This window comes from Protomyctophum bolini (genome assembly GCF_963924005.1).
Source record: "Protomyctophum bolini genome assembly, chromosome: 7".
NCBI lineage: Eukaryota > Metazoa > Chordata > Actinopteri > Myctophiformes > Myctophidae > Protomyctophum > Protomyctophum bolini.
This window is the reverse complement of record NC_137868.1, coordinates 22,540,947-22,554,351: the sequence shown is the minus strand read 5'-3', so window position 1 is coordinate 22,554,351 and position 13,405 is coordinate 22,540,947. Positions and strand designations below refer to the sequence as shown.

Genomic DNA, 13,405 nt, shown 5'->3' with positions numbered 1-13,405 from the left:
ATAAAATCATCCATCCATCCAAGTTAAAGTACAAAAGTAATTGCAACTAAATATACTCATTATACTGAATGCCCATTACAGAAGCATGTATATCATTTAAAATTGGCTTTATTATAGATCATTAGCTTGTATAGATCGGCTATTTTCAATATACAGAAAAAAGTACATTTGCCTCTGAGATGAATGGTGGAGTAGAAGTATAAAGTATCAAGAAATGTCAACACACAGGTCAAATTACCTTGAAATTGTACTCAAGCACAGTACTTGGGTAATTGTACTTTATTACTATGCCTCTGTTGTTAATTACGTACACTTCTAAAATGGATAATGTATTTAGAACCATGTCACCATTTCAGCTCATAATTTCTCAAAAGGTGAACTGTTCACAAAAACCCCAAACAATGAAATGTTATAAAATATTTATTTGTAAAGAAGACTGGGACATTCATTGGCATTCACTTGTACCTACTGTACCTATACAAGGCATAACAGGCCACAGCAGATACATTCTGATGTATTATCTGTAATGGGTCATGTAATATATATCTTAAAATAGTTCCCATTATATGAAAAGTAAAAACACAACATACCGGTAAGCATTCTATAAAGTGTCATTAGATTGTTCCTAATACTCAATAAGGCAGGACCTTCAAATCAAATTTCCAACATAGACTCAACATTAGCTGGATTATCCAATGTTTTTGTATCCATTACTGTGCACCTCCTTATAGCATGGTAGTACAAATGCACTTCAAAGTTCAAAAGTTTTTCTTTTTTCTTACATTTTTTATCCCACGATTTTGCAACGCATTTTTTCACCCACTGTCAATTATCTAATGTAATCCTGGGAAGTAGACTCTCTCTGCCAATCTGGGGAAAGCAACGGACTGACATCATGCTTCCTTCTATGAATAACGGGTCTAAGCCGCTTCTTTTCACCTGACATGGGGAAGTTTCCCGGGTTGAACGTAGCGCGTGGAAGGAACACATTATTCCAACCAGTTCCTTTCCCCTCCATCAGTCATCCGGCTGACCAGGGGGAGGATAATTTTTTTGGGAGGGTACCTACCCTAATAAACAAGATTGTAAATATCTACAATTAAAGACAGAAAGAATAGGATATGTGTGCCATTAAACTGCTATAATATTTTATCGAGGCATAACTGTGGACTCGGATATTCATAAAAACACTTAAATTCCACAATCTATTGTACAAAGTCACAGGTAAAGATGTGACACCTGTTCTGGACATTACTAAAGTAAGTAAATGAAAAGAAAGACTGAATTCATTGAAAGTAAACAACTATAAATCAAATGCATTTACTATGTGTTGTTAAACAAAGTGTAAAAAAACCAATATATATATATATATATATATATATATAGATTCAAAAAATCTGTAAAAGAATAGGTGGGCACCAAGGAAGAGCATCTGTGTTAAATTGGCATTTTCTTCCCAAAAAGTAAAAACATAAAATATTTGGAAAACGTTTTTAAGTAACGTAAAGTATACATGATTAGAACATGCTTAAACATTTGACAATTAAGATTCAATATTTGTACAATTGCTACAAAACCTGTATATCCACTCATTTTGGGGAATAAACAAGATGTTGAAGCATAAAATTAAGTCTGATAATGATGTACCGTGCATGTCCACATCATGTATACTTTACATTACGTTATATATCGTTTTACATTTTATAATTGTACAAAATAGCCAATTTTACATTGAGGTCCCCAGATGTCCTTAGTGCCAACCTATCCTGTAGGGTAGGATATCCAAATAATCTTACATTTTAATTTTCACGGCCAAATGAATTTCTTTTTTTGGTTCAAGAACTACTGGTTTAGAAGGCATTTGTAGAATCTGCCTCAGGTCTGGGTTATGGTTTATGGGGTGAGACATTGAAGCAAAAGGTAAATTATTCTGCTATATGAGAGCAAAGTCAGTGCAAACAAAGGTGCCCTGGAAGCCTGTTTGGTTGTATAGCTTGCTCCTTTTCGAGCTCTTCAGCACTTCAAGCAGAGTGAGCACAGATGTAGAAGTTCTTCTCAGTGAATTCCTCCCAGTAGTGCAGCTCATCTGTGAAGCTCCAAGAGCAGGCGAGGTCTTTGCACTGGGTCTTGACTGTGTGTACCACACAGGGACCAGGCAGCTCTGCAAACAGGAGCTCTGCTACACTGATCAGAGTAGTTTTCTTCTGGCCCTGGATCAGACGCTGGATGTTGTTCCTGTCAACAGGCTCTGGCGAGGCACTGTAGGATATCACAACATTTAATTTCTCATCGTTTGAAACGACCTGGAAACGACTTTTTCCTGTTAGACAGTGGAATTCCCCCCTGGAAAAAAACCCTGAAGGTGACCTGTATACGCGAACAGACCAAAACACCCAGTCATACTTCTTCTTCAGCTTCTCTATGATAGCATCAGCCAGCTGTTGGTTGGTTAAGTCAGAATGGTCTCTAACCAAACGACGGGAATCCAGCTCGGCCTGTTTGGGAAAACTAACAATGCAGTCCTCGATGACAACATTCATCTTGGATTGCACATCCTTCATCTTCTCGCTCCAGGTATTAAGGAGCCCTTCCACCTCATCATCATACCCCTTTAGAGCAGTGTGGCCCATCAGGGCAATGATACCAATACAGAAGAGCTTCATTAATCTGAAGCAGTAGTCCTCCACTACTCGCCGACTTTTCTCCTCATAGTTAAGAATGATCTCCAGGACAGATTCAGGACCTGAAAACGTACCTCCTCCTGTCACTGCTTGGTAGAGGACATGAAGGTTTTGGGCACCACCAGCCCTCTCAAAGTGATCCATGAATTGCTTTTTCTTGACTTCACGAAACTTGGGCTTGGCATTGAGAATGTCCATGTACTTCCGGAATTGGTTAGTGATATTCTCCTCCACTGAGAAGTACTTGGCATCCACAGCACTTTTCTTGATCTCATCAGAGACCTTCTGCATCCCCTCGGAAACAACATCCAGACGATCACGCACTTTCTGGAACTGCTCCTTCATGAACACAGCCTCTTTGCTCTCCACATTGTCCATGAACAACATTATAATTGGTGCAGCAACGGAAAAGACAGGGAAGAGGTCACCAATAATAGTGGCTGCTACTTCAGATCCTTTTTCAAAAACATCCATCACAGACTCAATCACGCTCTTCTTTTCTGCAACAAATTTCTGTAGCTGGTCAGACATCTTTGTTGACACGGTGAGAAAATAGTTCAGGAGAATCTAATAACAGAAAAAAATTATGACATTAGAACTATGTGTGATTTTTAAGATATAACAGAACAAATCAGAAGTACAATACTACCAAATAGTTGACATTTAGAATAAGGATGCAACAGTTAATCAAACTAATCAATATAATCAATTATACAAAATAATCGATAATCAAAGCCAACTCGGATCGTGACAAATCATGACAATGAACACAATGTTTTGGGCCGATCAAATAATTTATAAGAAACAAATAGTGTTGTCTCCTGCCTTTATTTTCTTCTTTCTAATGATTTGATCGGCCCAAAATATTGTGTTCATTGTCATGATTTGTCACTCCATCTTTAACATTCGATATTCCACTGTTACTTTCTTAGCTTACGCATGTTTCATGATAAATGCTTTTTATGTGATGTATTCCCATGCCTTGTTTTTGTTCTTGCTCTGGATTAAGAGCGTCTGCTAAATGCCTAAATTGTAACATTCTCTAATTGTATAGACTTCTTGTAAATTAAGTAATTTTTTTAACAATAATTTAACTTTTGAGCATAAAACGAAACTCTCCAGTATTTAGCTAGGGACCACCTGGAGCCCCCTCAAGGACCACCGGTGGTCCCCGGACCAATGATGGTCCCCGGACCACTGGTTGAAAACCACTGTTGTAGTCAGACTAATTTGTTGATATAAAGAATTAAACAAAGGAACAAAGCAATGCTTCTTGATTATTCGATTAATCAAAAAGGTTATCGATACAGTAATCACAAAGGAAATAATCGATAGTTCCAGACATAATTTAGAATAAATAAACGGCCTTGTTTTACTTACAGAGCTATTGAGGTCAAGTTGGACTCTGGCCTGCTGTCTTGCTGTTCAGTCCTCAGTGAATGCTGATAAGGAAAGATAGAGACAAACAGCAAAATGAGTTTCAGTGTGTGCTTATAGAACATGTAAAGCTGGCTGGGACTGGACACACCCAGTGAGTAATGCTTGAACAACACAGAGGGAATCTACCAGTGAGAGAAGACCAGTAAGGTACAATTAGGCGGGTAAATATATGAAAAAAAAGCACCTTACCCTAAAAAAATTGTAACAAAAGGTTTCTCAACTGATTTATGTAGTATTAGGTGTCCTTAATAACATACTAAAAGTTTACCAAAGTTTGACCACCCGAAAGGTGTTATCTTCAAGATGGCGTCCAAGATGGCCTAAAAACCATTAAAATAGCCTAACTCCTTCATTATTCATCCTAGACAAGTACTTTTTGGGGTCTAGGAGTCCGTCTAGTACCGCCCAGTAATAATGAATGTATTCCTTATTGTTATGGTATCAAAATAAATCTCCTGAAAGCTTCAACAGAATGTGAAGTACGGCATTATAGAAAAGGGAAATGTCCTATTACACTGTTATAACCTTATAACCAATTGCTTTAATATATCATTGTACTTGTAATTGCTTGACTCAAATGTATATATGCTAATTGGATTCCTAGATAACCAAAACATAGGGTTAGACACCAAAATTACTTTTCTAGGATGAATAATGGAGGAGTAATGGTTTTTTAAGAACTGACGGCGGCCATCTTGGGAAAAAAAACACCTTTCGGGTGGTCAAACTTTGGTAAACTTTGAGTATGTTATTTAGGACACCTAATACTACAAACATCAGTTGAGAAACCTTTTGTTACAATTTCTTTAGGGTCAAACCATATTTTTACCCACCTAAATAAGTACATGCAGGAGTTGCAAAATGTGTGATGTAAAAGCATTTGCTGGTTTTACATCATCAATTTCTGCTGAGGTTGATGTCAGGATACACAGCATTCTTGTGACTGTAACCATGTTGAAAATAACAAAACAACAAGTAATATAATGACTGTGTGTAACCCCCTTTAATATGCAACAGCATTTATAATTTTATTTTATTATTCATATAAGATGATGTCTGGAAACATGTTATGTCTACTTGTTTGTCTGTCTTTGTGTGTTTTATTGTTCGTTCATGAAAAAACACTCCTGAGTGAACTGAGTGGTGCAACTACCGGTATACATACTAGCCCTCCTCCATGGCCTCTGTGTGTGTGTGTGTGTGTGTGTGACGCTGCTCAACAGTGCCATCCAGCAGTATTGGCGAGGTGTTGTAGCTGTCCATGCTCAGACATACAGACACAGAGACAGACGTGTATACATACATACTGTATAGCTGCGTAATGGAGCGGTTAGCTCAAAAATGAATACATTTTAAGTTGAAAATAACAAAACAAAGGTAGCTACTATGCAGCATTCATGTCTTCCCTTTTGTAAAGTTATGGCAAATAGATGGAGAATTTTAGAATACCGGTATACATGTCCTTGCTGCTGTGCGGATCTTCATTGAATTTATGCATTTGACTTTCTCTTACCCTTCACTATTGCTAGGTGGAGACGCATAGCCTAAGACGAATCATTATTTTGGCCTTCAGCATGTCAGAAAAACATTTGACAATTTGGAAAGTCATTATACAAAGGGAGGGAGTTACATTACATCATTAAAAAGTGTCATCTATTTAAGCAATCATGGCCGGGGTTGCTCCTTCCTCTCTGTCTTCATGCGTTTCTCTTTTTAAGTTTTCTTATCATATTTGTTACATAATTAATAATGATGCCTGAAGGTGGTCAGTAGACCGAAAGCTTGCAAAATAGATATTTTGATTGTGCGCAGATCTGAGTGTGCAGAGCTTCCCTTTGATTTTTTCGTTATCCCTTTGTGACTCCAACACCTCACTTGAGTTTTTTCAGCAGATGAGCGGTGGTTCTATTTACATTTTTACATAATTCATATAAAATGTGTGGGCATTATTAATTTGTCTTTAAATAAAAGCAATGCTCCCGTTTCCTTTGGAATAGGTAATCTGTTGAATGAATTTGTAGTATGAAATGTATTTCCTGTCCAATCTGATGCAACTGCAATGAGAGGTAATACCCTGAGTCCCTGCCCTTTAACGGATCTAGCCTACGTTTACCAATCTCCTCTGCCCTTTAAAGTTTAAACGATAGTGCGGTGCGGTCCAGTCCAATCAAAGACAGGCAGCAGGCGTGGGAAGTGATTAACTGTAAGAGGTTAAACTTGCTGGGCAAGGGTGAGTTTTCCATTGCAACTCAGCAAGTAACCATGGCAACCAGACAATGGAAACTATTTTGTCAGCTCTCTAGTATATCTGCTGAGGCTTGTCCCAAGGGAGGGGGGGGGGGGTTAACAGTGCACAGATTGTAGTGACAGAGCATCCATTTCTCCACGTCATATATCACACTGACACAACTTGCAGTTGTTGAGAGATCAAGGCTGTGGGCAGTGTTTACAAATCCACTAACATTTCTATCTCTAATTGTGAATAGCTTACATATCAACAACACGGCTTTACATTAACCTACATGTTGGTGGAGCATATAGTGATTTGATTAGGCCATGTTAAAAATGAGATATTTCTGGTTGTGCTCTCTCTCTCTCTCTGTGTCTCAATGTCCCAGGGGTAGTTTAACTGCATTCTGAGTGCTGGTGAAGCACCATCACACAGACATTACACTGATTACAGACAGTATATGATTCCACTAAGTGCTGGAAGAATTCACATTTTCAGAGTCGATGGACTATTTTTTTGCAGTATACAGAATCATGGATGCCAGTGAGTCCACAAACAGGAACCATACAGTATACACTAGTGTGGATTTGTCTTTTGTTATTATTAACAGCATGAATTTGTACACTGACAGTAGGCTATATAATGTCCACAACATAGTACCAATTTTATATACCGTAGGCCTACATTAAGCAATTTGTTGCAATCTAAGGGCATTTTTATTATTGGACGTATGATATGGTCTGTCATTTGGTCTAGAATTCCTCTACTGTCCATGAGATAACAGTGAAATAGTAATTCTGAATTCATTAGACTAGACCGTATTAAGTTACTGTACTGTAACTGGTGGAACCTAGACAAGACACCCTGCAGTTCCATATGGACCCCACGTTGAGAATAAGCATCCATAAAATATAGGCCTGCCGCCTGGGTAGGTTTTTCTTAATGTTGGCCCTACAACAATCTTCCATTTAACTTCAGCCAGCGTAAAACGAAGGAAAACATTATTATTCATGTCATGTCATGTCTCATGACAGGCTGTCGCCCCGGGAAGGAGGAGACAAGTGGCCGTCCGTCTGGCCAGTGAAAGATTGTCCTGAGCTCAGATGTAAAGTCAAGATCAACGGTCTGTTAATGCGCCTCGCTAATGGAAAACATATCGATCAACTCGTGTACTGGGGCTCTAATTGTATCATTTGACCCGTGTTAAAACAGCGAGCTATAAACAGACAGCGCATTAAGATGGCGTATTGTTACACACACACTCACTAACACATGCACCCGTGCACGGTGCACGCACCACCTACGTCTTTAATAATAAGTTGGGACACTTCCTGGGTTGAAAATGGAATGCTTTTCCTCGCTATTTAGGCTACAAAACCTTTACAAAACAAATGTGAAAACCAGTCCCATATACGTTAATTTATGTCGTATAATAATAACAACAACTTAAAGATGTCAATAACGACGTCGACGCAGCACTCTACTCTGTACAGTGATTCAAGAAGAATAATAATCTGTAAAGGTTTTAGGCTCGTTTATGTATCGAACGAGGTCGACAGAACGGGGTCACTAAATCTTTATCTTTGAAATGTAGGAGTACATTATTTGAGTACTACAGTATAATAGTAGGCTACTACAATTGCAAACAAATAGGCTACTCTGACTGAGCTGAAATGGACTCACCTTAGAAAGTTTGCGGAACAGCTAAAGTGTTTCCGCACTACGTGTCTCGGGTTACAGATCGAGGCACACCCAGAGTGACGGAGAAGAAGAAAAACTGAAAAAACTTGGGCGGTGGAAAAAAGAGTTGATGCCCAGGCCAGATGAGTCTTATAAAACAGACAACATTTTGACATGCAACCAAATGTAAAACGCCTAATCACAGGAATAGAAATGCAGCACCGCAGCGGGACACTCACCTTAACTCCAGGGGTTCTTGGACCAAATGGTGTAATTCTATGATGGGATCATGGGGTTTTATACCTGAAGAATGGTGTCTAATCATGATTTAATCATTTTTCACAATAAGAAGTCATCTGACAAGAACAGTATTGGCTGAACCCTGATGTCAATACAAAGTTGAGAATCTCAACTGAAAATACAAGTTCTGTTTCAAGATCCTGACCACAGACCAGTAATGTAAATAAGCCAACCAGAATCTCAATTTGATATTCTATAGTTGGTATACAGTCAGTGGCAGGCTGCATTCAGGTGTTACCGTGTTAATGGCAATACCAACATAAGACGGAAGTCCATGAGCCAGAGCTCCAAATGTGGGCTATGATTCCCTAATCTGAGTTCCCAGAAGTTTTCCCCAACAATGATTACCAAATGAATAGGCAAAGCCATACCTATACTACACAGTATATTAAGCTGTTTCAAGTAAAGTACCGACCCTTCCACAGGAGTATCCTTTTCATATTTATTTATTACACATTTTGTTATTTTCACCTATAGGTGAATAGGATGACACATTTTAAGAAATAGTTATCGGGACAGTGCGGGACCCTTTTCTTCTCAAGAAATAGTTATCACCATAAAACTTCCCCTAGTTTTCTGAAATTAGGCATAGGAAAATATGAAAATATGCCAGAATTTGCATAACTTTCCAGAATCAAAATCAGAAAATTGGATATAGCCAGATACAACCTTCTTATTTAATTTGGTTTACATGTTAGAATCAAAGGTTTTAAGTAATAAATCGCTAACCCCGTCCCATCCCCCCTGTCCCACACGTGATACTAATCAACTCAAATCAACACTTTGGATCTAGTCACCCTATACATTAACCTGACTCCACCAGATGGGGGTTACCTAGGCTGCCTACTATCTGAAGGCATCATTCAGTATAATGAAGACCAGTGGTATCAAAATCATTAATACATTTGGTTTATTACAAATTAAGGCAGAAAAAAAAGAGTTCTGTAGATTATATGAGAAGATTGTCTGAAGTAGGCCTACATGGGTAGACTGCTACTGCCCTAATTCTTTTGCATAAAGCAGCTTGCATGTTTGGAATGTAACTCAGTTTATTGCAGGGTATTTATCAATATAAATATTACGTGGGTTTTAACCCTAACCCTGAACACTGTAGGCTCTGAGTCGGAACAACTGAAACACAGACGCAAAAAGATGAATTTGATGTGGAAAATAGCCTGCCTTTTTATCACTAGAGAAAATAAATGTACATTTATAATCATAATGTAAAAAAGAAAGACAGCAATTTACATTCCAGCCTCAACAACACAGAACAGATTACAAGCATACTGCATGTGTAACATTACAATTCAGGTATAAACATTTATGAATTGTATTTGGTATTTCCCCATTAAAACAATCTGCATTACTCTGAATTGTGCGTAACTATTCAGGATGAATGCAGAGGTAGGCTCTTTTATGTTTTCCATAGTAATAACAATCCTCATGGAAGTTGTTGGTCTCCACCACCTCCTTATAGTGGCTAACAGCGTGTACCAAACAGTTGGGGAAGCTTGTGCTCAAAGATAGGGCCACGTGCATCATGTTCCCCTTCAGCTTTTGCCCCTCAATCTGCTCCTGAATCTGGCTCTGGTTGATAGGCTTTGGGTTAACACTGAAAGAGATCACCACTTTGATGTTGTTCTTGGTCAACACGTCAAAGTAGTTAGCTCCTCCCCCACTGCCATGGTATTTTTTCCCCGCCAACCAGTTGAAGAAGAAAATGCGCTCCTTATCATTGAAGACTCTGATGGACCAATTCACCCAGTCATATTTCTTAACAAGGGAATCCAAAAGGGATTTGGTGAAGTCAAGGTCAACACTGCCAGGTGTCTGCTGCAGCTTGTGCTCCATGTCCAGCTTGGCTTGATCCGCAAAGTTCTCAGTGCAGTCGTCCACTGCAGCTTTCATACGCTTCTCCACATCCTCCATGCGCTCCTGCCACTTCTTCACCATTTCATCCCCAACTACCCCCTGCTTTAGGGCAGCATGGCCCATGACTGCAATGATGCCCACCACGAAAAGCTTCTTGAGACTCGCACAAAAATCCTCAACTGCCCTCCTGCTTCTCTGCTCTGTTGCAACTACTGTCTCCAGCATGGGATCTCCTGACATGTTTTCTCCTGTGACAGAATTGTACAGGGCATCTAAATTCAAGTCACGACCTGTGTTATCATATTGAATGAGGAACTTCTCCATCTTCTTCTCTTTAAATTTAGGCTTAGCTTTGATAAAGTCCTGGAACTTTTCATACTGACTGAGCATCTGGGCCTCTTGGTCAAAGTTCTGCCTGTTCATGGAGGTCTTCTGAAGCTCCAGTGCAATTTTATCAATCTCATCTTGGATACCCTCAAGCTTCTGATTGACCTGGTCAAACTGTTCAGTCAGGTAGCGCGCCTCATTCCCATCCGGGTTGCTAAGGATTTCAGCGGAGGCCACAAAGACAGCCTCCAAGATAGGATGAAGCTGGCCCACAGTGGCTGCCAGAACCTCAGAAGCTTGCCCCATGATCTCCACACCTTTCTCAATCTTGCCCCTGTTCTGCACGAGCCAATCTGCCACACTGGTCATCTTTAGATAATACGTATGAGACTTACTAATCCAAATTTGGTCTGTCAACAGCCAGACTATGCAGTTTTCTGAAAGGAGAAGAAATATAAAACCACTGTAAGTGTCATTGTAGTGTGATTATATGTCTTACAGCAACATTGCCACCCAGTGCCTTTTCTTTTTAACGAAGCCAAGGGACAATAGGTTCAGTATCTAGAGAACATTGACTCTAAAGTAATATTTTCACAAGTCTTTCCTGACAAACAAACCCCACCATAAAAACACGGCCGGTCATGTCAGTACTTGCAGGCCTCCAGTTTCATGCCGCACCCTGCAAGTCTCATTTAATGACAGGGACCTGATTAGACCTTTGCTGGTATTGTCACACATTACAAATTATGAGTACACAGCATACGGTAGGTACACAGAAAACCTATATGGCAATTCAGAGCAAATATCAAGCATGGTATGTGTACACAAGATAAATGACATCAAAATTGCGCAACACTGCAGTACTGGCCTTTTGGGAAGTAATTTACTGCTCCATTGCTCCAACAATAGCCAAGACCCAAAGCAAACACAGATGTTCACAACATGGGAAATAAAGGGGCTTTACTTGTGGGTGACTATATCATAGTTTTCAATGTAAAATACACAAGAGAAATGAGCTCACACATATATCATTCCCTGGAGCCCGTATCCAGTTCAGAAAAAGGCACACCCTAGTCTGAGAAAAGAAAACCCCCACAACTGCACTTGTTCTATGGTAAGAAGTCCACAGTCCTCTTTTTTGCAATAGTGGATGTTATGATTGAAGCCCAAATCATAAAATCTAAATATGAAACACAAAATTGTATTGTTATTACAAACAAAATGGTGTGATAACAAATGATTTAGAAAATTACAGGTTTGAAAGTAACATGTCACAGGCTTACCAGTAATTGCTGCAGTGTTGAGATCAATGGTGTCAATTTACAAGCTGTCCTCCTAATGACTATCACTGCACTAATTACGTTTTGCCTTGTAGATAATATTATTGCTTACACAATTTCTCACATTATTATTTGAACTAGCTGATCAAAAATGGGGACAAAGACATAGCTCTAGTCACGGAATGTAGAATTATAATTAAAGAATAAAAAATGTCCAATTTCCCAAACCTCTTCAAAAGGCATTTAAAAACACTATGAAGTATAAATACTTACTGATAGATAATTTTTTGTTTCGACTTGGAAATATTAATATCCAAGCTGTTTTAAGGTGATAAGGTGAGTGTCAATAAGATAACTTCTGGCCTCTCCTTCAGTGCAATATGTTTCCTGGCTTTTCACACAACACGTAAGTGCTGCTTAAAACACCATTATGATGATCCGTTACTTTCCACTTAGCTGGTGGCAGTACCAACCTATTGAGCTCTTATGAGACCACATCCTCATGTCATGAAAATCACCCAGACCACATCCGTTGACAATATGATCTCCACGTCTGCTCAAATTGAATTTAAGCTGTTTGTCTTAAATGAGAATTGTATTGTGCAAACAAGTCAAAATTAGATATAGATGTCTCTAGAAGTCATGTCATCAAAGGTCTTCAAGCTCCCATAGTTCTTAGTCAAGGTCTGTTTTCCATAGTGATCTAACCAAACAAAATATACATTTCTAAATAAAAAATTTAATGTATTTTTGTTTTAATGCAAAAAAGACTAATTCATAATATTAATAATATTAATAATAATTAAGCACAACATCTCAAACTTACCTCACAAGTTCAAGAATGCTGTGTATACTGTCCAGTTATCCAACGGTCTAGCTGTATCATTTGAGTACTAGCCTGCATGAGATGTATATATAGACTCCCCCTCTCTCTCTCTCTCTCTCTCTCTCTCTCTCTCTCTCTCTCCCTCTCTCTCTCTCTCTCTCTCGTCACTCCCCTTTGGAACTCCTCCATCCCCTCCAAGCATTCCACGGGAACCCACTCGAAGAGATGGTGGGGGCCAGGCACAGACAGATAACATCCTGTAAACCCTCCCCATGCAGGGACACCACAACACTCTGGGAAAATACTGGTTCTCTCTCTCTCTCTCTCTCCCTCTCTCCCCTCCCAGCACTATGTCTCTCTCTCTGTGGGTGAGGAAGAGAGAGAGAGAGAAGGGGAGAGGGAGTACAAAAAGAGAGCACAGTCACACAGGGCCAGCTAAACGGCTCTGTGCCACATGCACAAAACCCTCCTTGTTGTGTCTCCACCAAAGTATCCATGGTTACCGGGCTGATTCTTCTTTTTGAGCAAGTGTGCTCAACAAAGTCATCTCCTGCGTTTTTCACCTGATGTGATTTCATAGTGCTCAAATCCACAAATAAATTAAAAATTAAAATTAAAAGGAGACATTTGAGATGGGTACTTTAACCTCACAACTGAAACGTTTGGTCGCTGGATTCAGTTCCAGTAAAGAGTGTTAACATTTTGTCCAGCAGCAGTAAAATCACTCTGTCACAGTGCTGAGCAGCCCAGTGAAAGGACCTCTGTCTCC

General features: G+C 39.3%; 2 protein-coding genes across 2 annotated transcripts; both read right to left on the bottom strand.

Annotated features, from left to right (window-relative positions):
• Positions 1 to 407: 407 nt before the first annotated feature.
• Positions 408 to 8,080, bottom strand: LOC308318471 (uncharacterized protein). Its single transcript, XM_080768040.1, has 3 exons — positions 8,035 to 8,080; positions 4,062 to 4,123; positions 408 to 3,248 (listed from the first exon to the last, which is right to left on the bottom strand). The coding sequence occupies exon 3, from the start codon at positions 3,210 to 3,212 to the stop codon at positions 2,022 to 2,024; it is 1,191 nt and encodes a 396-aa protein (XP_080624166.1). The 5' UTR covers positions 3,213 to 3,248; positions 4,062 to 4,123; positions 8,035 to 8,080; the 3' UTR covers positions 408 to 2,021.
• Positions 8,081 to 9,224: 1,144 nt separating this feature from the next.
• rpz5 (rapunzel 5) lies at positions 9,225 to 12,794 on the bottom strand. Its single transcript, XM_080767817.1, has 2 exons — positions 12,637 to 12,794; positions 9,225 to 10,967 (listed from the first exon to the last, which is right to left on the bottom strand). The coding sequence occupies exon 2, from the start codon at positions 10,897 to 10,899 to the stop codon at positions 9,715 to 9,717; it is 1,185 nt and encodes a 394-aa protein (XP_080623943.1). The 5' UTR covers positions 10,900 to 10,967; positions 12,637 to 12,794; the 3' UTR covers positions 9,225 to 9,714.
• Positions 12,795 to 13,405: the final 611 nt, after the last annotated feature.